Source organism: Taudactylus pleione, unplaced genomic scaffold (assembly GCF_031769625.1).
Source record: "Taudactylus pleione unplaced genomic scaffold, aTauple2 ptg000016l, whole genome shotgun sequence".
Taxonomy (NCBI): Eukaryota; Metazoa; Chordata; class Amphibia; order Anura; family Myobatrachidae; genus Taudactylus; species Taudactylus pleione.
The window spans coordinates 28,545,883-28,566,766 of NW_028284418.1; the positions used below are offsets into that span (position 1 = coordinate 28,545,883).

The 20,884-nt window shown below is 40.8% G+C and overlaps 1 protein-coding gene across 9 annotated transcripts in view; it reads right to left on the minus strand.

Moving 5' to 3' along the window:
- The window catches only part of LOC148541905 (uncharacterized), a 165,025-nt gene that overhangs the window by 124,186 nt on the left and 19,955 nt on the right, over nucleotides 1-20,884 (minus strand). For 8 of the 9 annotated variants that reach the window (XM_088475437.1, XM_088475446.1, XM_088475449.1 and 5 more), the window contains exons 4-8: nucleotides 20,202-20,228; nucleotides 11,346-11,396; nucleotides 4,762-4,797; nucleotides 3,144-3,170; nucleotides 2,281-2,316 (exon numbers count right to left, since the gene is read on the minus strand). In XM_088475437.1, the coding sequence (XP_088331563.1) occupies nucleotides 2,281-2,316; nucleotides 3,144-3,170; nucleotides 4,762-4,797; nucleotides 11,346-11,396; nucleotides 20,202-20,228 (177 nt within the window). The remainder of the gene's footprint in view (nucleotides 1-2,280; nucleotides 2,317-3,143; nucleotides 3,171-4,761; nucleotides 4,798-11,345; nucleotides 11,397-20,201; nucleotides 20,229-20,884) is intronic. The other variant, XM_088475402.1, reaches the window with a different exon arrangement.

Consider the following 20,884-nt stretch of genomic DNA (forward strand, 5'->3'; position numbering starts at 1 on the left):
TAAATAAATATTGCTATAAAATAACAATATATGGATTGAGTACACTCATTTTCAAACCACATGAAATATAAATCGTGGGGAAAGCTTTCCAATGAGATATATGTAACATTTACCTTGCTTGGTAAATGGGACTTTTAAGCAGTCAGTCCACATACTGTAGAAAGCTATGAGGACTACCTTTACGATTCTCAATAGGGAACCCCCCTGGTAAATATGCCTAGTTCTGCATGTTGTTTTTTAATTTTACATTCTTTCTTTTTTCCTTAGTCTGTGGCAATCAGCTACTATTCTCAGCAAAAATGTACAAGCGGCAAATGGAGTCAAAGACCATAATGATTTGGAGAGCTCCATTATGTGTTTAGCATGTATTCACTTCTAGACGAGATCATCATCAACGCTTAATACTGCCCTGAAGTGACGTTTCTGGAGTTTGGATTCCCGTCACTGCTGGATTTTAATAATTTTTCCATTTCATGTAGAATGAAAATGGAAGGTGGCAGTCCTGATAAAACACCCCAGCAGACCTTGTAAATATTGTCACATCTCTAATACAGCGTGCACCGTGTATTAATGGTTTTGTTTGAAGTTGGACAGACATACTTGCAGAGGTGTCTAGGAATAGGATGATTTCATTCACAGCTGTTGGCTGAACCTGGGTAACAAAAGCTCACACTTCTCATAAATGGCAAAATGTGGGACATCTGAATTTTTAATAGAGCATTCTGAGTGCACCATGCTGTAAAGATATTACAGGCACACCAATTATGTATTTATAATGGGAATTTTATGTGGTATAGACAGGTTCATTAAAGGGACCATTACTAGACCAATTCAACAGCAATAATTATTTATGGTGAGACCGGAACACTGACCTCATCACAGTAGTGGGACATTTGTTGCAATATAGAACACAGAGGACTTTTAATATGAGGCAGAGCTACAATATAGAAACACAGATTTTTGTTAATATTAGGTCATTTAACATGTGCGTCAGGGCTTTTAGCATGATGACTCCCAGCAAAAGGAAATTAGAGAGCACATACATATAAAACATAGTACATGGTTGTGCTTTGTGCTAACATTTTATGATCACACCTATAAATCAGTGCATTTCTTATTCCTGTGTAACCAGTGGGGATGATACATTCTCAATATTCAGGTCCATTTGGAATGGTGGGACTGGGCATCCCATGCACAACCCATTCCAGTTCTCCAGGCACCATACCTGGAGACAAACGTGATTGATGGGCTGGATTTTAATCTATGGTCTTACTTGCAAGGGACACTGCCAATGTGATAAGAGGTTCCTTCATCCTTTCCCTCCTAACAGGGACATCCCTTCATATAACGCTCACATGTGGACATGTTTTGCCTACTCTCCTATTTCACACATATTTAAAAAGTGAGATGTAAGATAATGGTTGGAGCCTATGTAACCACTGTACGTCAATCAGATAAGACAATAGCTAGTTTTAACTTCGAAAACTATAAATTGTTCCTTTACAACACACACACACACACAACACACACACAAAATGTCTTAGGGTCTGTCCTGTCTACAACACGCAGCTGCAGCGGGTGTGCCACCTCTCCAACAGATCCCACTGCAGCAAGCATCAGGACAGACCTTAGCCGGAGGACCACTCTGTGCAGAAAAGGGGTTAGTACAATGGAGAGTGGGCCAGACCAAGCGCAGGATGTGGAACAGAGTGGGGGGTAGGGAAGAGTGGGGGGCAGTGCAGCACGCGGACTGAGGTGTCCCCTTACTAGTATAATCTGGTAAAGTCAGTTTGGTCTCTACAGCATACATCCGCAGTGGGAGACAGGGTCCCCTCCAATGACTCCCACTACAGAGAATAACAGGCCAGACCTGGACGGAGGAGGACCACTCTGTGCCAGGAAGGGGTAAGTATATACAGCAGGTAGGGGGTGGAACAAAGTGTGTGTGGGGGGGCTGGACGGGACAGAGCACTGGATGGACTGAGGTGATCTGGCGTATGCAGGTCCGGGCCATTAGTCGTAACTAATTTACTAGTTTAATAGTCAAGATTTTTTGGAAGGCAACAGGAACATGGTCTGTTAAAAGAGTGTGGACTTGGGTGTATTGGGTGTGGTCTAATTAATCCCATTTTCCCATGTATGAATGTTGCGAGTACAGTACATATTCATCAGAATAAGAAAAGAGCCTAAGGGATCCGTGATTATTGAGCACTTAAGGAATTATATACAATGTATTTAATTTTTTGTTCCCTTTTAAGCCAACAATTAGGATAAACTTACCATATCTCCCTTTTCTCCTTTTTGCCCTGGATGACCCTAAAATTCCAAGAAAACGAAATAGAATGAGCCACAAGTCACATTTTAATATTAGGGCATCTTTGTAACATAAATTACCAGGACAGCCGTAGGAAAGTGGCGGCCTCCTCTGCAAGTCCATTGGGCTTTAAAAATCTCAAGGTCACCCATTACCATCGCTCTTAATACACCATTTGTTTATTTTAGCCTCGCAATTTAGTGGAACACAATTGGTCGGTGTGCTCTTTCTGACCTTGTCATTTGAGTTGTTAAGACTGAGTTATGTAGCTCACTAACAGCATGACAAATTGTAGTTGAGAACTACAGAAAGGTGTAAAATAATTTGTTAATATCAAAAGAAATACATATTTATTGGTAGGCCATGTGATATTAGAGTAAGCCATTTCAAGTATTTAAAATCCTGTTTCGTAAATTTATGTACCATTGTTGTTTCATGCAATTTCAACAGATTCTCTAAGCATTAGTACAGTATACTGGGAAATATGACCTGTTCAGTCTCAAGCCAGCCATGCAAACAGTTCAGATGGTGCTTTGGAAGGTGGTTAGAATTTTTTTAACAAACAAATCTTAGAACACAAGATGCCACTGTCACGGTGCTAATTCTGGAGAGGAATTTAATACTCAATTACCGACCCCACCATAGAAGTGACATTTTTTGGATACTCAACACTAGCAGCAATAACCTTGGAGGCATATATTTCTATCAAAAAGGTAGCTTTGAAATGTAGGATGCGTGGAAAAAATATTTCCCACAACATGAGGTTGCCACAAATGACTAGTTTCATATCTTATAGACTTAAAGGCTAACTAGGTAATTAGACACTTACTGGCTTGCCGTCTAATCCTATTGGGCCCTGAAATACAAATAAATCAATAGGAATTGTTATATATTTCACCACTGATGCACGGTATACATGAACAGTTCTGCTGTGTACCCAGAAGATGTCACAAAAGCATTATTGTATTACATTATAAAAGCACTTATGCACACACCAAAACTACTTATTCAAAACCCTGTCCTTCTTGAGCAAAATGTTGATGCCCTAACCCAAGGGAGTTCCAGTATTACAAAATCTCAGTTGTTCACTCCATCTGTTTTATTATAGGAAGGGTTTCATCAGTTTTACTCAATAGTGAAAGGATTAAGGTAAAGATTCCAGTTGGAAATTACAACTCATGAAATAATCACTGCAACAAAGACATGCAAAAAATAAATATATATATTATTTCATAATAGAATTAGTCTGACTTAATAATCAGCAAAATGGATTAACCCATCGCAAATAGTACAGGGCAGTAAGTATTATGCTCATCATATTCAGTGTATAAAACGTTTAAGAGACAGGCACAATCAGGACATATTATATATGCTCTATCTTCATGGCACAGTTTAAACAGCAAGTTATAACATTACTTAGCAGATATTTAACAATTAAGGAACTTACAGATTCAACTAGTTTATAGCGTAAGAATGTAAAAAAGTGAAGAATATACTTTTTATGAAAATAACTATTACATACCTATAATGGGCGTCCCATACCGCACACCCTGCACCCAAGTTTAATACTTACCTCTCAGGAGTCCTGCGACGGCGCTGCGGAAGCACAAATCACTGGGAAAATGGTGGGGAAGACATTTTTCTATACATTTGCGCATACACAGTAGGAAAGTCTCCAGGACCATGGCGCAGGCTCCATGTTACCAGAGACCTGCAAGTGTACAATACCAGAGTCTACTACACCGCAGAGAGGAGGGGACTCACACAGAGTCTGCACACAAACCCCTCCTCTCTTTAACTGTCCCAGCTATAAGGGAATATGGGGGAGATGTATGAAGCATTGAAGCGGCATCAGCGCACATTATGTGCGCTGATACTGCTTCTCCCCCAATGTATGATCTATGTATGATGCTATGCGCCCCTGTCATTTTCGGAACGGCTATCTACAAGATAGCAGCGCCGATAGCCTGGGCAATGTATGAGCGGTCAGTTCGCCTGACCGTTCCGCCTACTGCAGCTGTCGCTATCGACAGCTACAGCCTGGCGATGCCCTATCCCCACAGCAGGGACAGCGCTGTCCCTGCTTTGGTGGCTGCCGGCTCCAGGGCTGCACGCGGGATCTCGCGATACTTGCGTCATCTTGCTGGAGCTGGCCGGGACTGAGACACAGTGCATCAGCACTAGGCTGATGTGTTGTGTACTCAGACAGGGATCACCGGAGGGGGTGTTATCACTCCCCAGCTCCGGCCAATGAGATGTTCATACATCTCATCGTTAGTGCTACTTGCTTCGTCTTGGTAAAGAGGCAAAACAGGAAGTGATAAGTGGCGCTATAATACATCTCCCCCTATGTATCCTAAGGGTTAGGCTATAAACAAACATCCAGGAAATGTATACAGTATTACAGAGGAACTTTATAAATTTTCTTTTTTGGTCATTTGACTTACTGGGAATCCAGGAAAACCTCGTGTTCCAGGCTGTCCCTAAAATAAAATTGGAGTGGTTAGAATTGATGGAGACCTAATAGTATTGTTTTATAAACTCAGTCATTATGTATTTTTACCAATACATTATATTCTGTCCCACTGAAGCTGAGACATAAAACCATACTTACCTACTTTTTGCGTCTCACCTCTAGGAGGCAAATACGATGTGCTGCATCTCGCAGAGGAGGGAAGGGCTATGATAATCATCACAGCCTCACCCTGCCCACTTCACTGGGGAAGTGGATGGGATATTGGAGGCTGATATGCTACTTTGGTCGAAGGACCAGCTCTGTTTTTTCCTAGTAATTGAGAATAGGAACAGGTCCCCATGAAAGTGGGGATCGTCTAATGGAATGTGATCCAACACTTTACAGTGATCTAGGAGTATGGATATAATGTCTCAATTACCAACCACAGATGTGAAGGCCACACAGGTCTGGCCGACCTGTACTTGCATCTATACTGGCTCTGGAATCAAATTGCCCTAGTACCTCAGAATATAAAAAGCATCTCATCCCGCGCAGAATATGTTTATTTCAGGGACATGATGGAGGATGTTAGTACGCAGCACAGCAACAGCAGCCTAGGGCCACAACAAGTGTTAGTCCAGGCCTGTGTAGGAGTCTATATTTCAAATATTAAAAATGCCCCATAAAACGTAATTAACATATTTTGTGGAAAGTTTTGTATTTAAATAAGCAGGACAGATGTTTTTAAACGAACCATTGTGAGTTTCTTAAATCATTTTCCACATACAGTATATTTTTAGTTAGTTTTCAGCACTTAACACAAATCTGGAACTAATGATTGGGTAATTCAATTAGATTTATTAACACTTGCATGCAATTATAATGGCACAAGTGTTTTATCATTTAACCATGAGCTGTACCTAAATAAAAAGAACATGATTATTAAGTAAACATATTACCTTCTATTTATCATCAATATAATTGCTCTGATTACTTGTTTAATTTAACTTGTTTTTACTGATGTTAACCATTCCGGTATAAATTGTTATATACATTAGCTGTGACACCCATAGAGAAGACAGGACTAATTGCCCAGTTAAATGAAGTCACATTCATTTGGAAGCAAGTTGTTTATACATTTCTGTTAGTAATCCTTATTAAAACCATTTGTCATACATTAATTACTCTCATACTAGAACTTCCAAACCACAAAAAACACTGGTATATCAAAGCAGGAGATACTGATTCATTTATTTATTTTATTAGCAAATTGAAGAAAGAATCCATAACGTAACAAGCAAAGTTATAAAATACTTAATACGATTAAAAGAACCCTAATAGCTCTTTATTACCACTCAGACCTAGAACAGTTTGTCCATGTGCTAAAAATCTGCAGCTACAAACTATTCGCCTCCACCTTTAGCCTTTCTCCTATCACATATTGTAACTTGGAAAACTCAGCGTATTACCTGGGAGTGCGGCAGTCCAGACTTTTTTTAGCCGCCCAGAGGGTAATGTGCTATATTTACCAACATTATCAGGACTTTTTTTGCCATTTCCTTTCCTGATTGCCTTCCTCACTATGTTTTATATGTTTTAAAGCTGTTTTGGATAAATTAAATCTTGTTTTTATATTTAATCTTTTGAATGAGGTTGATATTTATTACCAACATCGAAGTTTACATGAGGCTGTTTTTTGGATTTGATGGCCGCAGCAAAAGATACCTTTATATGCATGTCAACATCATATGCAGTGTGAGTAGGGGTACACCCAAACTACTTATACTTTAAATTTATGGGAACGCGAGTGTGATCCTCTTTAAAGCCAAAGAAACCTTGATGTGTACGTACTTTTGTTCCTGTGAGTAATGGTACAAGAGGCTTTTGCTAACACCTCTATATATTAATGAATGAGCGTTTTTCATGGTTTAAAGATACCACTATGTGTTTACCTTGCTACAATATGCAGTAAGGAAGGTGCGCCAACTTTATATCTGTGATTCTGAGGTGACGGGGTTAAGAAAATATACACCTATTTCATCTGAAAGCGAACACAAAGGGTGGTCTCTCACTATATACAAAATCAGACGAACTACAATATTGTGTCTTTCTCCTTCTTTTCATGAACTGAGATACTGTGAGAAAGGAGGAGACCAACAGACAAGAGGAATCACTTAAACCATCAGCTCAAACTGTTTTTAATGGAATAAGTATCTATTGTAATGTTTTTTTGATAAGCGCCAGTATGTACCTTCAATATTGTACAATTTTGTAAAAGTAAAATTATCGCTAATGCGATCATTTAAACTTTCTGCCTAGGGACCCACGCTTATCAGTCATGGCTGGGGAGGGACCTACAGATCCATCTACTTGTAAACTTCATGGAATGTATACTATAGGCTACAATGGCTAACACCATCGGAAAATGGCATTAGCTGCCAGGCCAAGCTTGGTAAATTACGCACATAGAAACTATGGGGGCTGCTTTTACAATTGGAAACAGGATCACAGCATCTCCAATATCTGCTGCGGTCACCCACTAGATACTTTCAAGTGATACTTGAAATAATACGCTTGAAACCAGGAATATTCCACAAATTTATTTTTATAAATAGGCCCCTATATATCTGAATTCAATTAACCACTTAACTGATGATTTAAATGGTCGGGTTTTTTTTATTATTTAATAAAGTTAAAAAATAAATCTTAAATATATATATTTAAATATTTTATTTTGTAAAAAATATATATCTAGGGGGTGTTTTGCAACCCCCCTCATCCATCTATGTCCATATGCCCCCATTATAAAATAACTGCCCACCCCCTATAGGCAATAGATTCCCCCCCAGGGGTCATAAATCCTAATAATAATACTCCCCCACACCCCATTATAGTAAAAAAATCCCTGTTTTCTAAACCAACCCTACCCCCTGTAAAAAGACCCTTTTTTTGTGTCCCCCCCTCCCGTGTGAACAGTATCATTTCTTTTTTTATTACTTTACCCCCCCTTCAGAGTCATATTACTTTTTATTGGTCCCCCCCCCACCTGGTTACCCCGTCAACACTCATGGGCATACAATCCTCCCCTCCCCCATATGCAGAGCGCAGCAGAGCATGTGTCAGGCGGGACTAATGACCCCTAGCACATGCTCCCCGAGTGCCAGTATCACGGCATTCTGGGGCGCAATTCCGGAAGTGATGTTGGCGGTCACGGACCGCCGCATCACTTCCGGGGGGTCCGATAAGTCGAAGGAGATTCGTCCTGCACAAGTGCAGAACAGATCCCCTCTGCAAAAACTGGTGGAAGCAGCGTGGCAGCGCGGTCGCATGTGATGTTAAATGGTTAATAATAACTACTTGCTCTCTCTGGCATATAGCCAAAAATATTTTTTAACTTGCCTGTTTAAATGTATTATAGCTAACAATACAAATCACTTTAGAAATAAAGCCTACTGATTTCTAAGCCAATACACAAACTGATGATATTTGCGAGATAAACACCAAATGAGGAATATATTTATGCTTAGCTGGAACATGCGTGTTTCCATACATCACTGCTTTGTGTCCACCAGTTCAACTGCAAGAAGCTTGGATAACAGACCTGAAAGTATGCACAACTTCCTTTGGGACATACTCAAAGTGCGCTGCCTACTGTTCACAATACAAGCATTATTCACATAGGACTGCAAACTAATATCTTAATGGTCTTGTGTCTTGCCCCTAAGGCAGTTGTATTTTCTGTCACATCTCCAAAAAACACAGCCCGAAACAATTATGAAAAACATATTTTGTGAATTTGAGCTAGATTACGTTTTTTTTTTCTTAAGTTCTAGTTTCACAAAAATAACCGAACATATTAATGCATAACAGGATATGTAAATATCCTTGGAAATATCTCACTGCACAGTATGCTTTATGAGCTCATGCAAAGAATACATTATCCATGCTACAGTAAACAATACCTTTAACCACAGACATACAGTACAATGTAGCTTCCATACTAAGATTAACTCATCAGTGTCTGTTTATAGATTGAGCGTGCCATACTATTTCATATGTGCAGCACAATATTGTTTTTGTTGTTATGTAAGATGCTGTTTGTTTGTATATTTTTAATTTGCATAGCCAGTGGCAGAACTATACCCACTACATATGATGCGGTCACTGGGATGGGTCAATATCCCAACCGCTGGGATTCCGGCGTTCAAAATGCAGACGCCGGAATCCCGACACTAGTCAGAATACTGGCGCTGGCATCCCAACCGCCGGAATCCCGAAGGTAAGTGCTGGAGTTAGGGGGAGGGTTATGGTTAGGCAGTTATGCACTAGGAGGCGGGTTAGGGCTAGGCACTAAGGGGGGAGCGTTAGGTTTAGGGTTGCGGGGAGGGGGAGGTTAGGTTTAGGCACTAGGAGGGGAGGAATGGTTCACTGGGGAGGGAGGGTTAGTGTTAGTGTAGGGACAGGGGGAGGGTTAGGATACTGACCAATAAAGTGTTGGTATTCTAACCCTGTCGAGATGCCGGCGTCGGGATTCTGACTGCCGGGATCCTGGACGCCGGCATCCCGTATGCATTCGGCGGTCACTATGCTTCCTGGAGGTGAGGGTTTTAAGCTTATAACTACATCAGAGCTTGAATAAAGGACACATATATATTTGATATATTTGCACTCCGCAGAACTAGCTGATTAAATTGTGATGGACATTTCTGAGTTTGCAGTAAACACATTAAAGTAATTAGATGAACAATCATGAAAAACTATATTTGTTTGTCTATATTTCACCCTACAGTAGTTCAGAGATATTCAACATGGGGCCCTACAGCTGCTTTGGAACTAAACATCCCAGCATGCTCTGCTGCAGTTTTAGCATGCCCTAATACCAAAACTGTGTCACTATATTCTGCTCTGGGCCAGGATTGTCATGATTACAGGATGCTCTGTATAATGGGTGTGGCTAAATCTGTACGCCTACAGGCTCCATTTATATAAATCCGCCTAATCTGGTTCTGGTTATCAGCACCGGGCAGCTACTTTGCTAGGAATAAAATAATAAAAGCATGGTAATAAAATGAGAAATAAATGTGATTAATAAGAACAGAATGTAAATGTATTTGTCAGGAACTTACATGGGTGATAATTAACGTTAATTATCAGTAATCTTCATTCAAACAGCTGAATAAAACACTGCCAATGAAAACATACGGTAGCAAGTGTGCAATACAGCTGCTTTACTGACATCCTAGTGATGCACATTTCTTACTGGATAGAAAGAGAGTAATGAAAATGATTATACTGCACTGGAGTGTCTGGGCTAACACCTAGATTTATGTCTGTGCAGCATGGTCAGGTCAGGCCCATGTGTTTCAGGTAATATAATTCCACTCAACTTACAACATACAGGAATAAGAAGTTAAAAAGGAACTTCTTGAGGTTAAAATAACACTATGGTTTTATGTGTATTCCCAGAATTTATAGGACTCTTGAGTGGAAAGACAGGTGGATGGTTGAAGGAGGATAAACCCTTTCTGATTAGCATTGCTTATTACTGTACATGTGACACTGTATTGGAAAACCAGATGTTGCATCAATTCCTGATGTTTGGCTTCCACTTGCTCTCAGGCCTATGCTACCTGTGAGACCAACATGACAACGACCATCGTCACTCTTTCCATAGGAAAATGAAGACATTGGTGTGTTATAATTACTATAAATGGCAAGATTGAAAAAGTGTTTTTTTTTAGTAAAATAGGTCATCTCATTATACTCTGCCAATCATTGCCACATGATAGACGGCTGGATTACAGGAACAAATGTGACTGGATGGCACAGCGATAATAAAAACCAGAACTTCATAGAGGAAATTTTACATCTTTAAATAAAGTAACTAACTAACTAGACTGACACATAGACAATACACACATACACACACACACAAATCACATTTATCAAACATGGCATTAAAATGATTAAACTAACTCATTGGAGAACAATATATACAGCAGTCAGAAAGGGAATGGGTACAGGATCCCAGCGGTCAGGATGCAGATGGTCAGAGGACCGACACATTTCTGTAATTATTAGAACCCTTGCCCTAACCCCCCCTAACCCTAATCCACCCCTCCTGCAGCTTAACCCTAATTTACCCCTCCCACAGTCTAACCATAACCCTCCCGTCCTGCAGGCTAACCTTCACCGTCCCCTCTTACAGCCTAACCCTAACCATCCCCCTAGTGCCTAACTCTAACCCCTAATCCTCCCCCTAACCCTAATACTTACCTCTGCAATCTGTCTGTCCAGTATTCTGACAGTCGGGATGCCGCTGTCGGTATTGTGACCGTCTGTATCCTGACTGTCGGGATGCCGACTACATCCCTTGGAAAGGACAATATGAAAAGTGCCACATTCTCCACAAAGGAGAATTTTGTCTTTTAGTTGAGTGTTTGGCGCGTATGCACTGTAAAAGTAATCAATAAATGAAGAAAATATAAAATTGAAAAGAAAGGTTTGTGATTTTTATTGCTCCCCTCTAGTTTAAATCCAACAACATATTTTATATCACATTATACAGAAACTTACAGGAGGGCCACGGGGTCCTATAACAGACATGCCCGGTTCTCCTGGTGATCCCTGCAGAAAGACAGTAGACAGAAAGAAGAAGAATGAGAAAAACATAAGGAAAAAGAGAAGGAGAATTGAGAGTAAATTAAATACTAATTAAAATGGGTAAAGGGAGATGAAAACCTATAATAAGGCAGGAATGTTAGTGGGGGTGGGGGCAGACAGGGCATGTACCCTGGGCGATGGAAGGAGGAGGGTGGGGGCGACCGCTGGGGGACCAGTGGCACTGTGACCAAATGAAAAGAAGGGTTATGTTTAATCATCACCCTTCAAATATGTGGCGCTGCGCAGGCTTGGAGTGCAGGGAAGCAGGAGGTGGACAAGAGGAGGGGGAGGCGGAACCAGAAGCAGGAGACAGGCAGGCTGAGAGAAGGGAGGCGGGTCGGGAAAAGGAGATAGGTGGGCCAGAGGAGAGGGAGGCGGAGCCAGAAGTAGGAGACAGGCAGGCTGAGAGAAGGGAGGCGGGTCGGGAAAAGGAGATAGGTGGGCCAGAGGAAAGGGAGGCGGAGCCAGAAGCAGGAGACAGGCAGGCTGAGAGAAGGGAGGCGGGTCGGGAAAAGGAGATAGGTGGGCCAGAGGAGAGGGAGGCAGAGCCAGAAGCAGGAGACAGGCAGGCCAAGAGAAGGGAGGCGGGTCGGGAAAGGGAGATAGGTGGGCCAGAGGAGAGGGAGGCGGAGCCAGAAGCAGGAGACAGGCAGGCCGAGAGAAGGGAGGCGGATCGGGAAGAGGAGATAGCTGAGCCAGAGGAGCTGGAGGCGGAGCAGGAAGGAGGACACAGCTGGGCAAGGAAGAAGAGGCAGATGTGATGGGAGGAGGAGATGGGAGTCCTGGCTGTGAAGTGAATTTGTATTGGCTGCAATATAAGGGGCTCCAGCTAAAATCTTTTCCTCTCACCCAGAGTAAGATGTTGGTGCGATGCTGATTTTAGGTGGAATCTATTTCTGAGGGAGGTACAAGCTAAAATCTTGCTTAGGGCAGCAAATTGGTCAGGTCCAGTCATGTTTAAAGTAATTATGGGGTCTATTTACTAAGCAGTGTTAGGAGACAGAGTGAAAAGTGATAAGGTGCCAGCCAATCAGCTCAAAACTGTCATTTTTCAAACACAGCCTGTGAGATGACAGTTGGGAGCTGATTGGTTGGCACCTTATCACTTTCTTATCACTTTTCACTCTGTCTCCTAACACTGCTTAGTAGCTAGAACCCTATATGTCACACAGATGCTTTTAAAGCAAATTTGTCCTTATGGTTAAAAAACAGAACTCTTAGAAGAAACTGAACCAGAACTCAGAAACTGTCTTTGGCAGCCAATCTTTGGGATCATAGATTCCTATGTAAAATAGATCTTTAGGGTTTCACTTTTAATAACACAGAAAACAGATCAATAATGCTCTCTGCAACACTTTTTGCACGATCAAGCACACCTATGATGTCTTAAAAACGTGTACATTGAAGATACATTTTATAGAAGAATTAATTATCCCAAGAACGAAAATGGCAGTGAAATAACGCCTGTGTGACCAAGGCCTTTAAAAGAAAAAAAACCAAAACATTTTGACAAAGGAGATTAATGAGCATAAAAGGTGATTTTTATTACTACTGCAACATTTTTTATAAGTACAACTGTCGTTTCAATAGGAAATAATGGCACATTCTGAAAGACATTTCCCCCCAAGAATGCAGATCAAATATGGTATTTTATTGAGCAAAAGCAAATGTGAACAAAATATATTTTTAAACAGATACTGGACATGACTGTATTAATAAGGAATATGGAATATTTCAGTCATAAGTATAGCCTCTAAGGGGTAAATTTACTAAAGTGAGAGTTTTTAGAAGTGTAGATGTCCATAGCAACCAATCAGATTCTAGTTATTATCTTCTAGGAAGTGCTAGATAAATGTTAAGTAGAATCTGATTGCTTGCTATGGGCAACATCTCCACTTCTAAAACCCTGCACTTTAGTAAATATACCCCTAAGAGTGGACTTATTTGCTACAAGGAAGAGAAGATCATGAGTGCATGAAATTACTGTGTGTATAAATATAATTAATGACATAAAATTAAATGTTGTAGCATTCAGTTTGAGGTCTCCAGTCCCCAGAGAGGATGTGGGTCTATCCTATGCAAGGAAAGATATTATTTATCTATTCTCAAACTGAGATAAGGGTTCATTACTGTGAGAGCTGTGATACTATGGATCTCACACAAACTGATATAAACAAATACTAGGAAATATTACAGAAATACAGGTCAGACGGATACACAAGGTTGCTGTTGATAATAAAACAGTATAGTTAGGGTTTCTGGGGAATTGTCCATTTGCGAGTTTGGAGACAAAATGTTCCCTATATAGACAAATTGGGTAAAGCTTTGAAGGGTTTATTTTGCCTTCCTCTAGAACAAATAGGAGTTTTGTCTATGAAGGGTTGAGCTTGATGTCCTCACTCAAACCATCCAATAACTTTTTACCTCATCATCAATATATAGCCCTCGAAATGATTGACCATTGACAGTTATTGCTTGTGCTCTAAATCTAATTTTCAGACCATGTAAAATGTAATTAGGAGCACTTTAAATCTACTTGCCAACTGTTCAAGATCCTCCACCTTGCCCGGGACATCTTGTTGGAAGTGTGGGTGGTGCCTTGAATGCATCATCTTGGCCCCGCTCCGCTGTTCAGTCACAATTTGCTGCATTGAACAGCGGGCGCAGGGGCACTATTCACTGTAAATCACACCACCAAACCCCAGACTGCCCACTTCACTGAGGAAGGAGACTGAATAAATCTCTCGGGACAGCCCCCAATATTTGGGACACTCATGGATATTACAGGAGAATTGGTAAGTATGTACTCCCAAGGTTTTGATATAGGGGTCCTCCATAATATACCTTAGTAAGGCTCTGTAAGCCTTTTCTTCCTATGTTGTGTACTGCTCTATGCTTCACTTCCTGCTCGAGACGAAGAGAGCACCAAAGCTTCCATAACCTTATTGTAGAATTATCTAATTATGCAGCACCAAAGTGCTGTGCAGGCTCACATATACAGCATATTGGGGCTTCAAACCCCTTGCAGTGACACTAGTCTCACTGCAGGGAGCTTGTTAGACACAGTAATGAAGAGAAGAAGGGCTCTGGATCTTTATGGGTTGCAAATAGTAACTACATGAAGTCCTGGCAACTACCTAGGGAATGACAACTGTTGTCCTTGCTACAACATTAGTTAAGTCCTTTCAGACTGCATTATTCAATTAAGAATAAGTCATACAATATCCATAATAGAAGCTGTCAATAAACAATCAGGGCCTACGAACAGACTTGGACTATTGACAACTCCATCCAAGCCGGGGACGGAAGGTTTGCCATGGGGGACTCTGCTCGCTTTTATTTTAATTTTGCACATTACTGGTGCATAATATAAATGCTTAACCATGGCCTTACTTAGAGTTAAATAATGTGTGTTTAGTTTCAGTCAGCTGGGATGCTGTTATTATTAGGTCCATACTGAGAGCTATAGTGTTGGGGGTGGTCGGTTATGGGACAGCACAGTAAGCATAGCTTAGGGCAGTACAGTATGTAAATCCTGACTACAAACAAACTTCACTTAAAAGACCAAATCCACCAAAAGCCAGTGAAATGGAGAGCACTAAACTGCATTGCTATACAAAGGCTATAACTTCACTTTAAGGTTATGAAAGACACATCGGTGCATGCTATTGTGTGCCAGGAACTTTATTTCTATAAATATTTGCATCAATTTGCAGATTTTGAAGTTGCCCATATATGCTTCAGTTGAGCAGGTGAAATGGCAAATTTCCCTTAAATGACAAATAAACAGTGCATCTAGTTGCCAATCATTCAGGATAGCTGACGTTTCAGTATAATATCTCTTCAACAGAGCTCTGTTCTGCAATAATTTACTAGCAGACTAACAAAATGGACAACAATAGTGTCTATCATGTGCTATAGAATGCATCTGCATATCAATACAACAAGCCCCAGAAGGTTTATAAAGCATCTCATGGAATGTCTCTATGATTGGGTGACAATGCTGCACTGGCACAGGGCACAGATTCTTTCATAGCCCCTGTGGCAACATGTGCACAATGTAACCTATCAGAGTGCATTAGAGCAACATGGGGTATAAGTGAATGTTCACTCAATGGCAGTCAGTGACAAGGGTCACATCTGTAATCTCTCATACGTTTTCACTGTGATGCTTAGAAACCTGGAAACAGAACAACTGCCTGTATACACAAGGAAGCATTCCATAGACAGAGAAGTGGAAGACCTCATCAGGATGTGGTTTCACAGATTTACTGTCTAAGACAAACTGTGCTGCTTTTCATTTATGTCTAAGCAATACCAATACATGTCTGTTTTCTAGTGGCTCGCTCAGATCATGATGCTTGGACCCAAAACATGATACTTTAGCTATTAATGTCTAGGGTACATGGGTCTGATGCAAAGCTCCTAATCTCTCAGGAGCACAAAAGAGCCTCTTGAAATTCGGGACTATCCCAGATAGCTGCTAAGTATTGCTACTAGCCATCAGCAATGTGCACTTGCATTTGCCCTATGCTACACCTCCTAAAAGCCAGTGTATTTTCACTCAAGTCCAGTGAAAATACTCTATGGTTTTACAATCTACTCTATGGTTTTCCAATCTAAAAAAAAGTAAGAACAGATGTAAAAAAATTCAGAAATATGAATAAATAAATATATAAATCACTAAAAAACACCCTCATTGTTAGAACCTACACATTACAGAAAAAGACACTTCCTGGGTATCAAATAAATGGGCAAAATAAGGACATATTTTAGTAGTACACTGATTACTTGAAAATAATTATAATCATGAAAAAGTATATTTTTCTCATTTTTTTTTTACTGTAAAAAGAAAAACAGATCTGTGACAAAAAAAAAAATATATATATATAATAAAATGCACTCTGATAGCTATAAATGAAAAAGTTATTGTCTTATAGCTGATACATAGCAAGAATGCTAAAATATGTCTGGTTACAAAGCTACACTATATCCTGGTCAATAACAGATTAAGCAGATATTTGATCTATATACTTACCCATCTCTGTGGTGCAGATATGCTTTACAGCTGTAAAACTACTCTAAACTAAGACCTTTCAATCAAAAACAAGACATAAGTTTGTAGGCTGTTTTTCATTTCCTAAATGTGTCAACACATGTTAGTGTTCAACAACATTCATCAATGCCAGTAAGAGATCGGCCGTGTTCCTGAGGTTTTTAAAAATAACATTTCTTTCCAAGAAATGAGAATGATTTAATAGGGTTTAGCATGAAAACTAGGGGGATAATGGACCATAATCACAATGTACGATAATCCACTAAACCCAGATATCAGTATAGACATTAAACACACAATGGAAAAAGTAATTTTTTGGATTACACTGACTTTCATGACTAGGCAGCCTTTAAATTCAGAAAGAACTACAACATTGAGGCATGTGTTATTACTACACTAGTATGTAGGCAATGGGCATATTTTTACCGCAAATAGTGGTGAATTGATGTCACAAATTGCAGGATTATGCAGAGGAGCATGTAGGCAAATATGCCTATGAAATATTTAAGTAGTTTGGAATGCTGATTTGCCAAATCTAAAAAAAATCACCCCTGATCAAGTAAGTAACAAATCTAAAGAATAAAAAATTTGTGGCAGCATAAATGACTGAGTTAAATGCATTCCAACACTTTAGACATTACCCAGGACATACATGAAAATGTATCTCTTCCTGGAATAATATTTTATAAATAAATGATTTATTCAAAAGGATTTGAATATGTATCTGTTTTTTTAAGCAGTCTTGCAACTGTGACATGCTAAATTGCAATCTGGAGCTATGATCAATATCAACACATACTTGTAGGGGCGTATCAGGAGAGGGGAGAGCCCGTGTGCAGACCCCATTTGTCCCCCAGCTTTTTCTGCACTAGACTCTGGGCCTAATTCAGCAGTACACGCAAGTGCACTGCTGAACGCAGATTCCCGATTATCGGGAATCTACACGTGTGCAGGACCCATTCTGCGAGTATGCAGAACGGGTCCTGCTAAGACGCACGCAAGCCCTTGAATGCCTCTGACTGATTGACAGGTAGAGACATTTAATGGGCAGTGCGGGATCGGGGTTCGCCGGCGTTCCCGGAAACAGGGCGGACATTCGGGAGTGGCCAGCCCAGGGACTGCGTGGACGTATGCAGTCTGCTGGGCTCGCAAACTGGCCAGCCTGAGTGAGTTGAGGCTTAGTGAGCTGACCGGCCGACCACCATCGCGACCGTCGACCACCGAAGGTCGCGTTGGTCACGATGGTGGTCCCAGCCTGCGACCTCCATTGCAATGCTGGGATCGGAAATGCAGCAGGGGGTGTCATGCATGTATTATTGCAAGGATCGCAATTGCAAAGCTGCCTGCGTGCACTACACACTACAGTATGTGCCTGCGTGCAGCTTTGCAATTGCGATCCTTGCTGAATCAGGCCCTCTGACATTTGCCAGAGCCTACTGTGCATGCGTTGATTTCCAGGAAAATGGTACAAGCGGCATTTTCCCAGTAATTTCTGTAGTGTGCATGCGCAGATCTCTGGAAACATGGCACCTGTGCTATGCTTCCAGTGATATCTGTGACGCAGACAGAGATAGGTTCAGGGTGTGCGGTGTGGGCACTCCTGGACCCAGGGACCTGTTATAGATACACCCAAGCATACTTGCAGCTGATTACTTAGGGTGTCCGACCAGGGTGCTTCTCGTTATTAGGTCCCACCCCCTCATGACATAATACTGCAAATTGTGGGTTTGTGAAGAGGGGGCAGGTCTAAGATTATGTGATTTTCAGAGAATTGCGTCATGGTACCCACTGTCCCTCCTATTTCACTAAGAAGTGGGTGGGATGCACAAGGTTGACCTACTATTCTAGAAGTCTGTGGGACTACTCAAAAGTTCTGGAGCCCTGCGTACATTCCAGGATAGTAGGCAAGTATGTATTAACACCATAATGAGGCACCGTTCCTAACCAGTGTGCTTGCTCAACATGGGACTGATGAAGAGTTGGACACACATAAGTTGAACCCAGAGGCATCACTAGGGGGGGTGCAGATAGCACTGGGTGACATCATCCGAGGAAGTGTCACCAAAATAGTAGAGCTGCTCTGCTATATTGGTGTCATCCACTCAGATGGTGTCGCAGAGCAGCCTGGCGTCAAGAGAGGCAGGAGGCTGCCCGAAAATATGTCATCTACATGTTACAGCATTAAAGGATAATTTAATTTTTAACACTGCACTATGTGCAAGAAAATGGCGATAAAATAGCAAACTAAATGATCCATTGCAAAGATGCATATTATAACAGCACTAAACACTAAATTGTCAAGTAACCTGTAGTCAGGGTTGGAAGGGATTATATCCTGCACAAAGCTAACACCTGTACAGGAGGTAAGACAACATGAATGAGGAAACTGTAGAGGCAGGCCAGACAATCCCAAGGCTGCATAGTGGTGTTGATTACCCATGAAATCAAACTAAGTAAAATTATGCTGCTGGAGGCCAGGCACTGCTGGTTCTTCCAAGCTAAAGCTCATAATTAACATATTGTATTGAAAATATGTATATTTGGGCCGAATATAGTTAATGGAAACTTAATCCTCTAGATGCCCCTTTGTCACCTCATGATTGTATCTGTGAGTAACTTAGATACACCTGTGGAAACCCACACATTAGCTATTTATCATTCATCGTTCTGATCAACTAGATCTTAATGTTAAACTGCCTGAATGCTCCCTGACTAGTTTAAGCCTGGTCAATAAACTCAAGCATACCTTGATGGGGATTCTACATATACATGGTTCTGTCAAATCCAATCCAATTTTGATTACTTACAACAGGACTAAACCTTGTGCATTATAAAAGGCCACGTTACTATGACCTCCATATGTCAAATTACGCTCAGTCCATCCAGCTAAGTAACTGATTTGGCCCAATCCATGAATTACATAGGTGTTTGATCGTCTTCTTTATCAGTTTATATAATGTTTTCTTTTTTTTTTTAAACGGTGCGATATGATCACTAGTCATCCATTATCATATAACTGTAATCTTTCTCCCCAGGATCTACAGCGCACCCTATGGGAGGTGGTGATTGTATACTTGATATGAGTGAAGTTTAAAGCAACTGTTTTAATCTTTTTGTATTAAGTTCCACAAAGTCAAGAGAAAAGTTGCACCTACATGTTCAATGCAATTAAACTGTGTTATCAGCAAAACCTAGGACATTTTGCAACATGCTCCCAGTCTTATGACACTTATATTTTCTAGCTGAACTGCACAAAATGAATGAGTTCATATGGCCCGCAGAGTGCTGAGCTGTCTACACTTATACCCAGTTGTTCTGCACAACAGTACTCATTGTCCTTGCTTTCTAAAAACACAGCCAAACAAATCGCCCTAGGGGTAAGGTTTTCTGGTCAATATAAAGTTTTCATCACTTCTGTGGGTGTTTACAAGCATATAATCAACCGGCGAGACCAAGGACATCTGGTTGCTAGCGCCACAAAATTCTGGTGGCACTAGACATTTTGTTTTGCAATTAATTCTAAATAGCACCATCTTTAGGATGGGAGTTATTAAGTAAAGCAGACTCTTTTTATGTAAGAAAATGGAAGTGAGGAAGCAGAAACAAAAGAGAAGAGCTATTTTGTTGTTTTTGCTTAGAGTAAACAGTTTCCAGATGGCTAAACATGTGGTTAGAGGGTATATTTTGGGGGGAGAAAGGAGGAGCTGACTCACCTTCTCTCCAAGATGACCCTTTAATCCCTGGATCATTTACATCACCAGCAGGCACATGTAATAGATCAACAGCCACGAATTTAGGAGAGGTGAAGAGAAGAGAAGAGAAGAGGAGAGTTATAGGGACAGTCAGTACTACTAACACTTTTAAATGCAAAATATGCCGTATTAAACCAGTACCTGTTAGTGGATTGTGCATCTATCCCAGAGCGCTGAGGACACTGAGCACAGCAATGTGTGATACAGATGTGACCCCAGTGCCTGGCCTTCTGGCATGACATCATGTGACATATTTCTAGCGCTCTTTACATAAAAACTCAAATGAGAAAGACTGTTCTGGTCTTTGTGAAGAAAAAAATATGTTTATCTACTGAAACTGATTTAATGCAGGTGACGGGATTAGCTGTACTAAGAAGAACAATTAGCGATAATTAACGAAGACTTCACAGGCCTGCGAACATGGCCAAGATTTGAATGATGCCGAAATTATGCTGGCTTAGGTTCTAGGCAATAACACAGGTGGCAGACTCTGCAGAACAACGGGATGTGATGGATTCATTCGTTTAGACAACCAGACCATCAACAAGGAGGGAGAGTAGCTGCAGTTGGAATTATAGCTGCGGTACTCAAGTGCCGTGACAGTTATTGCAAAATACATGTATTGTTGAAAATGTCAATAATTC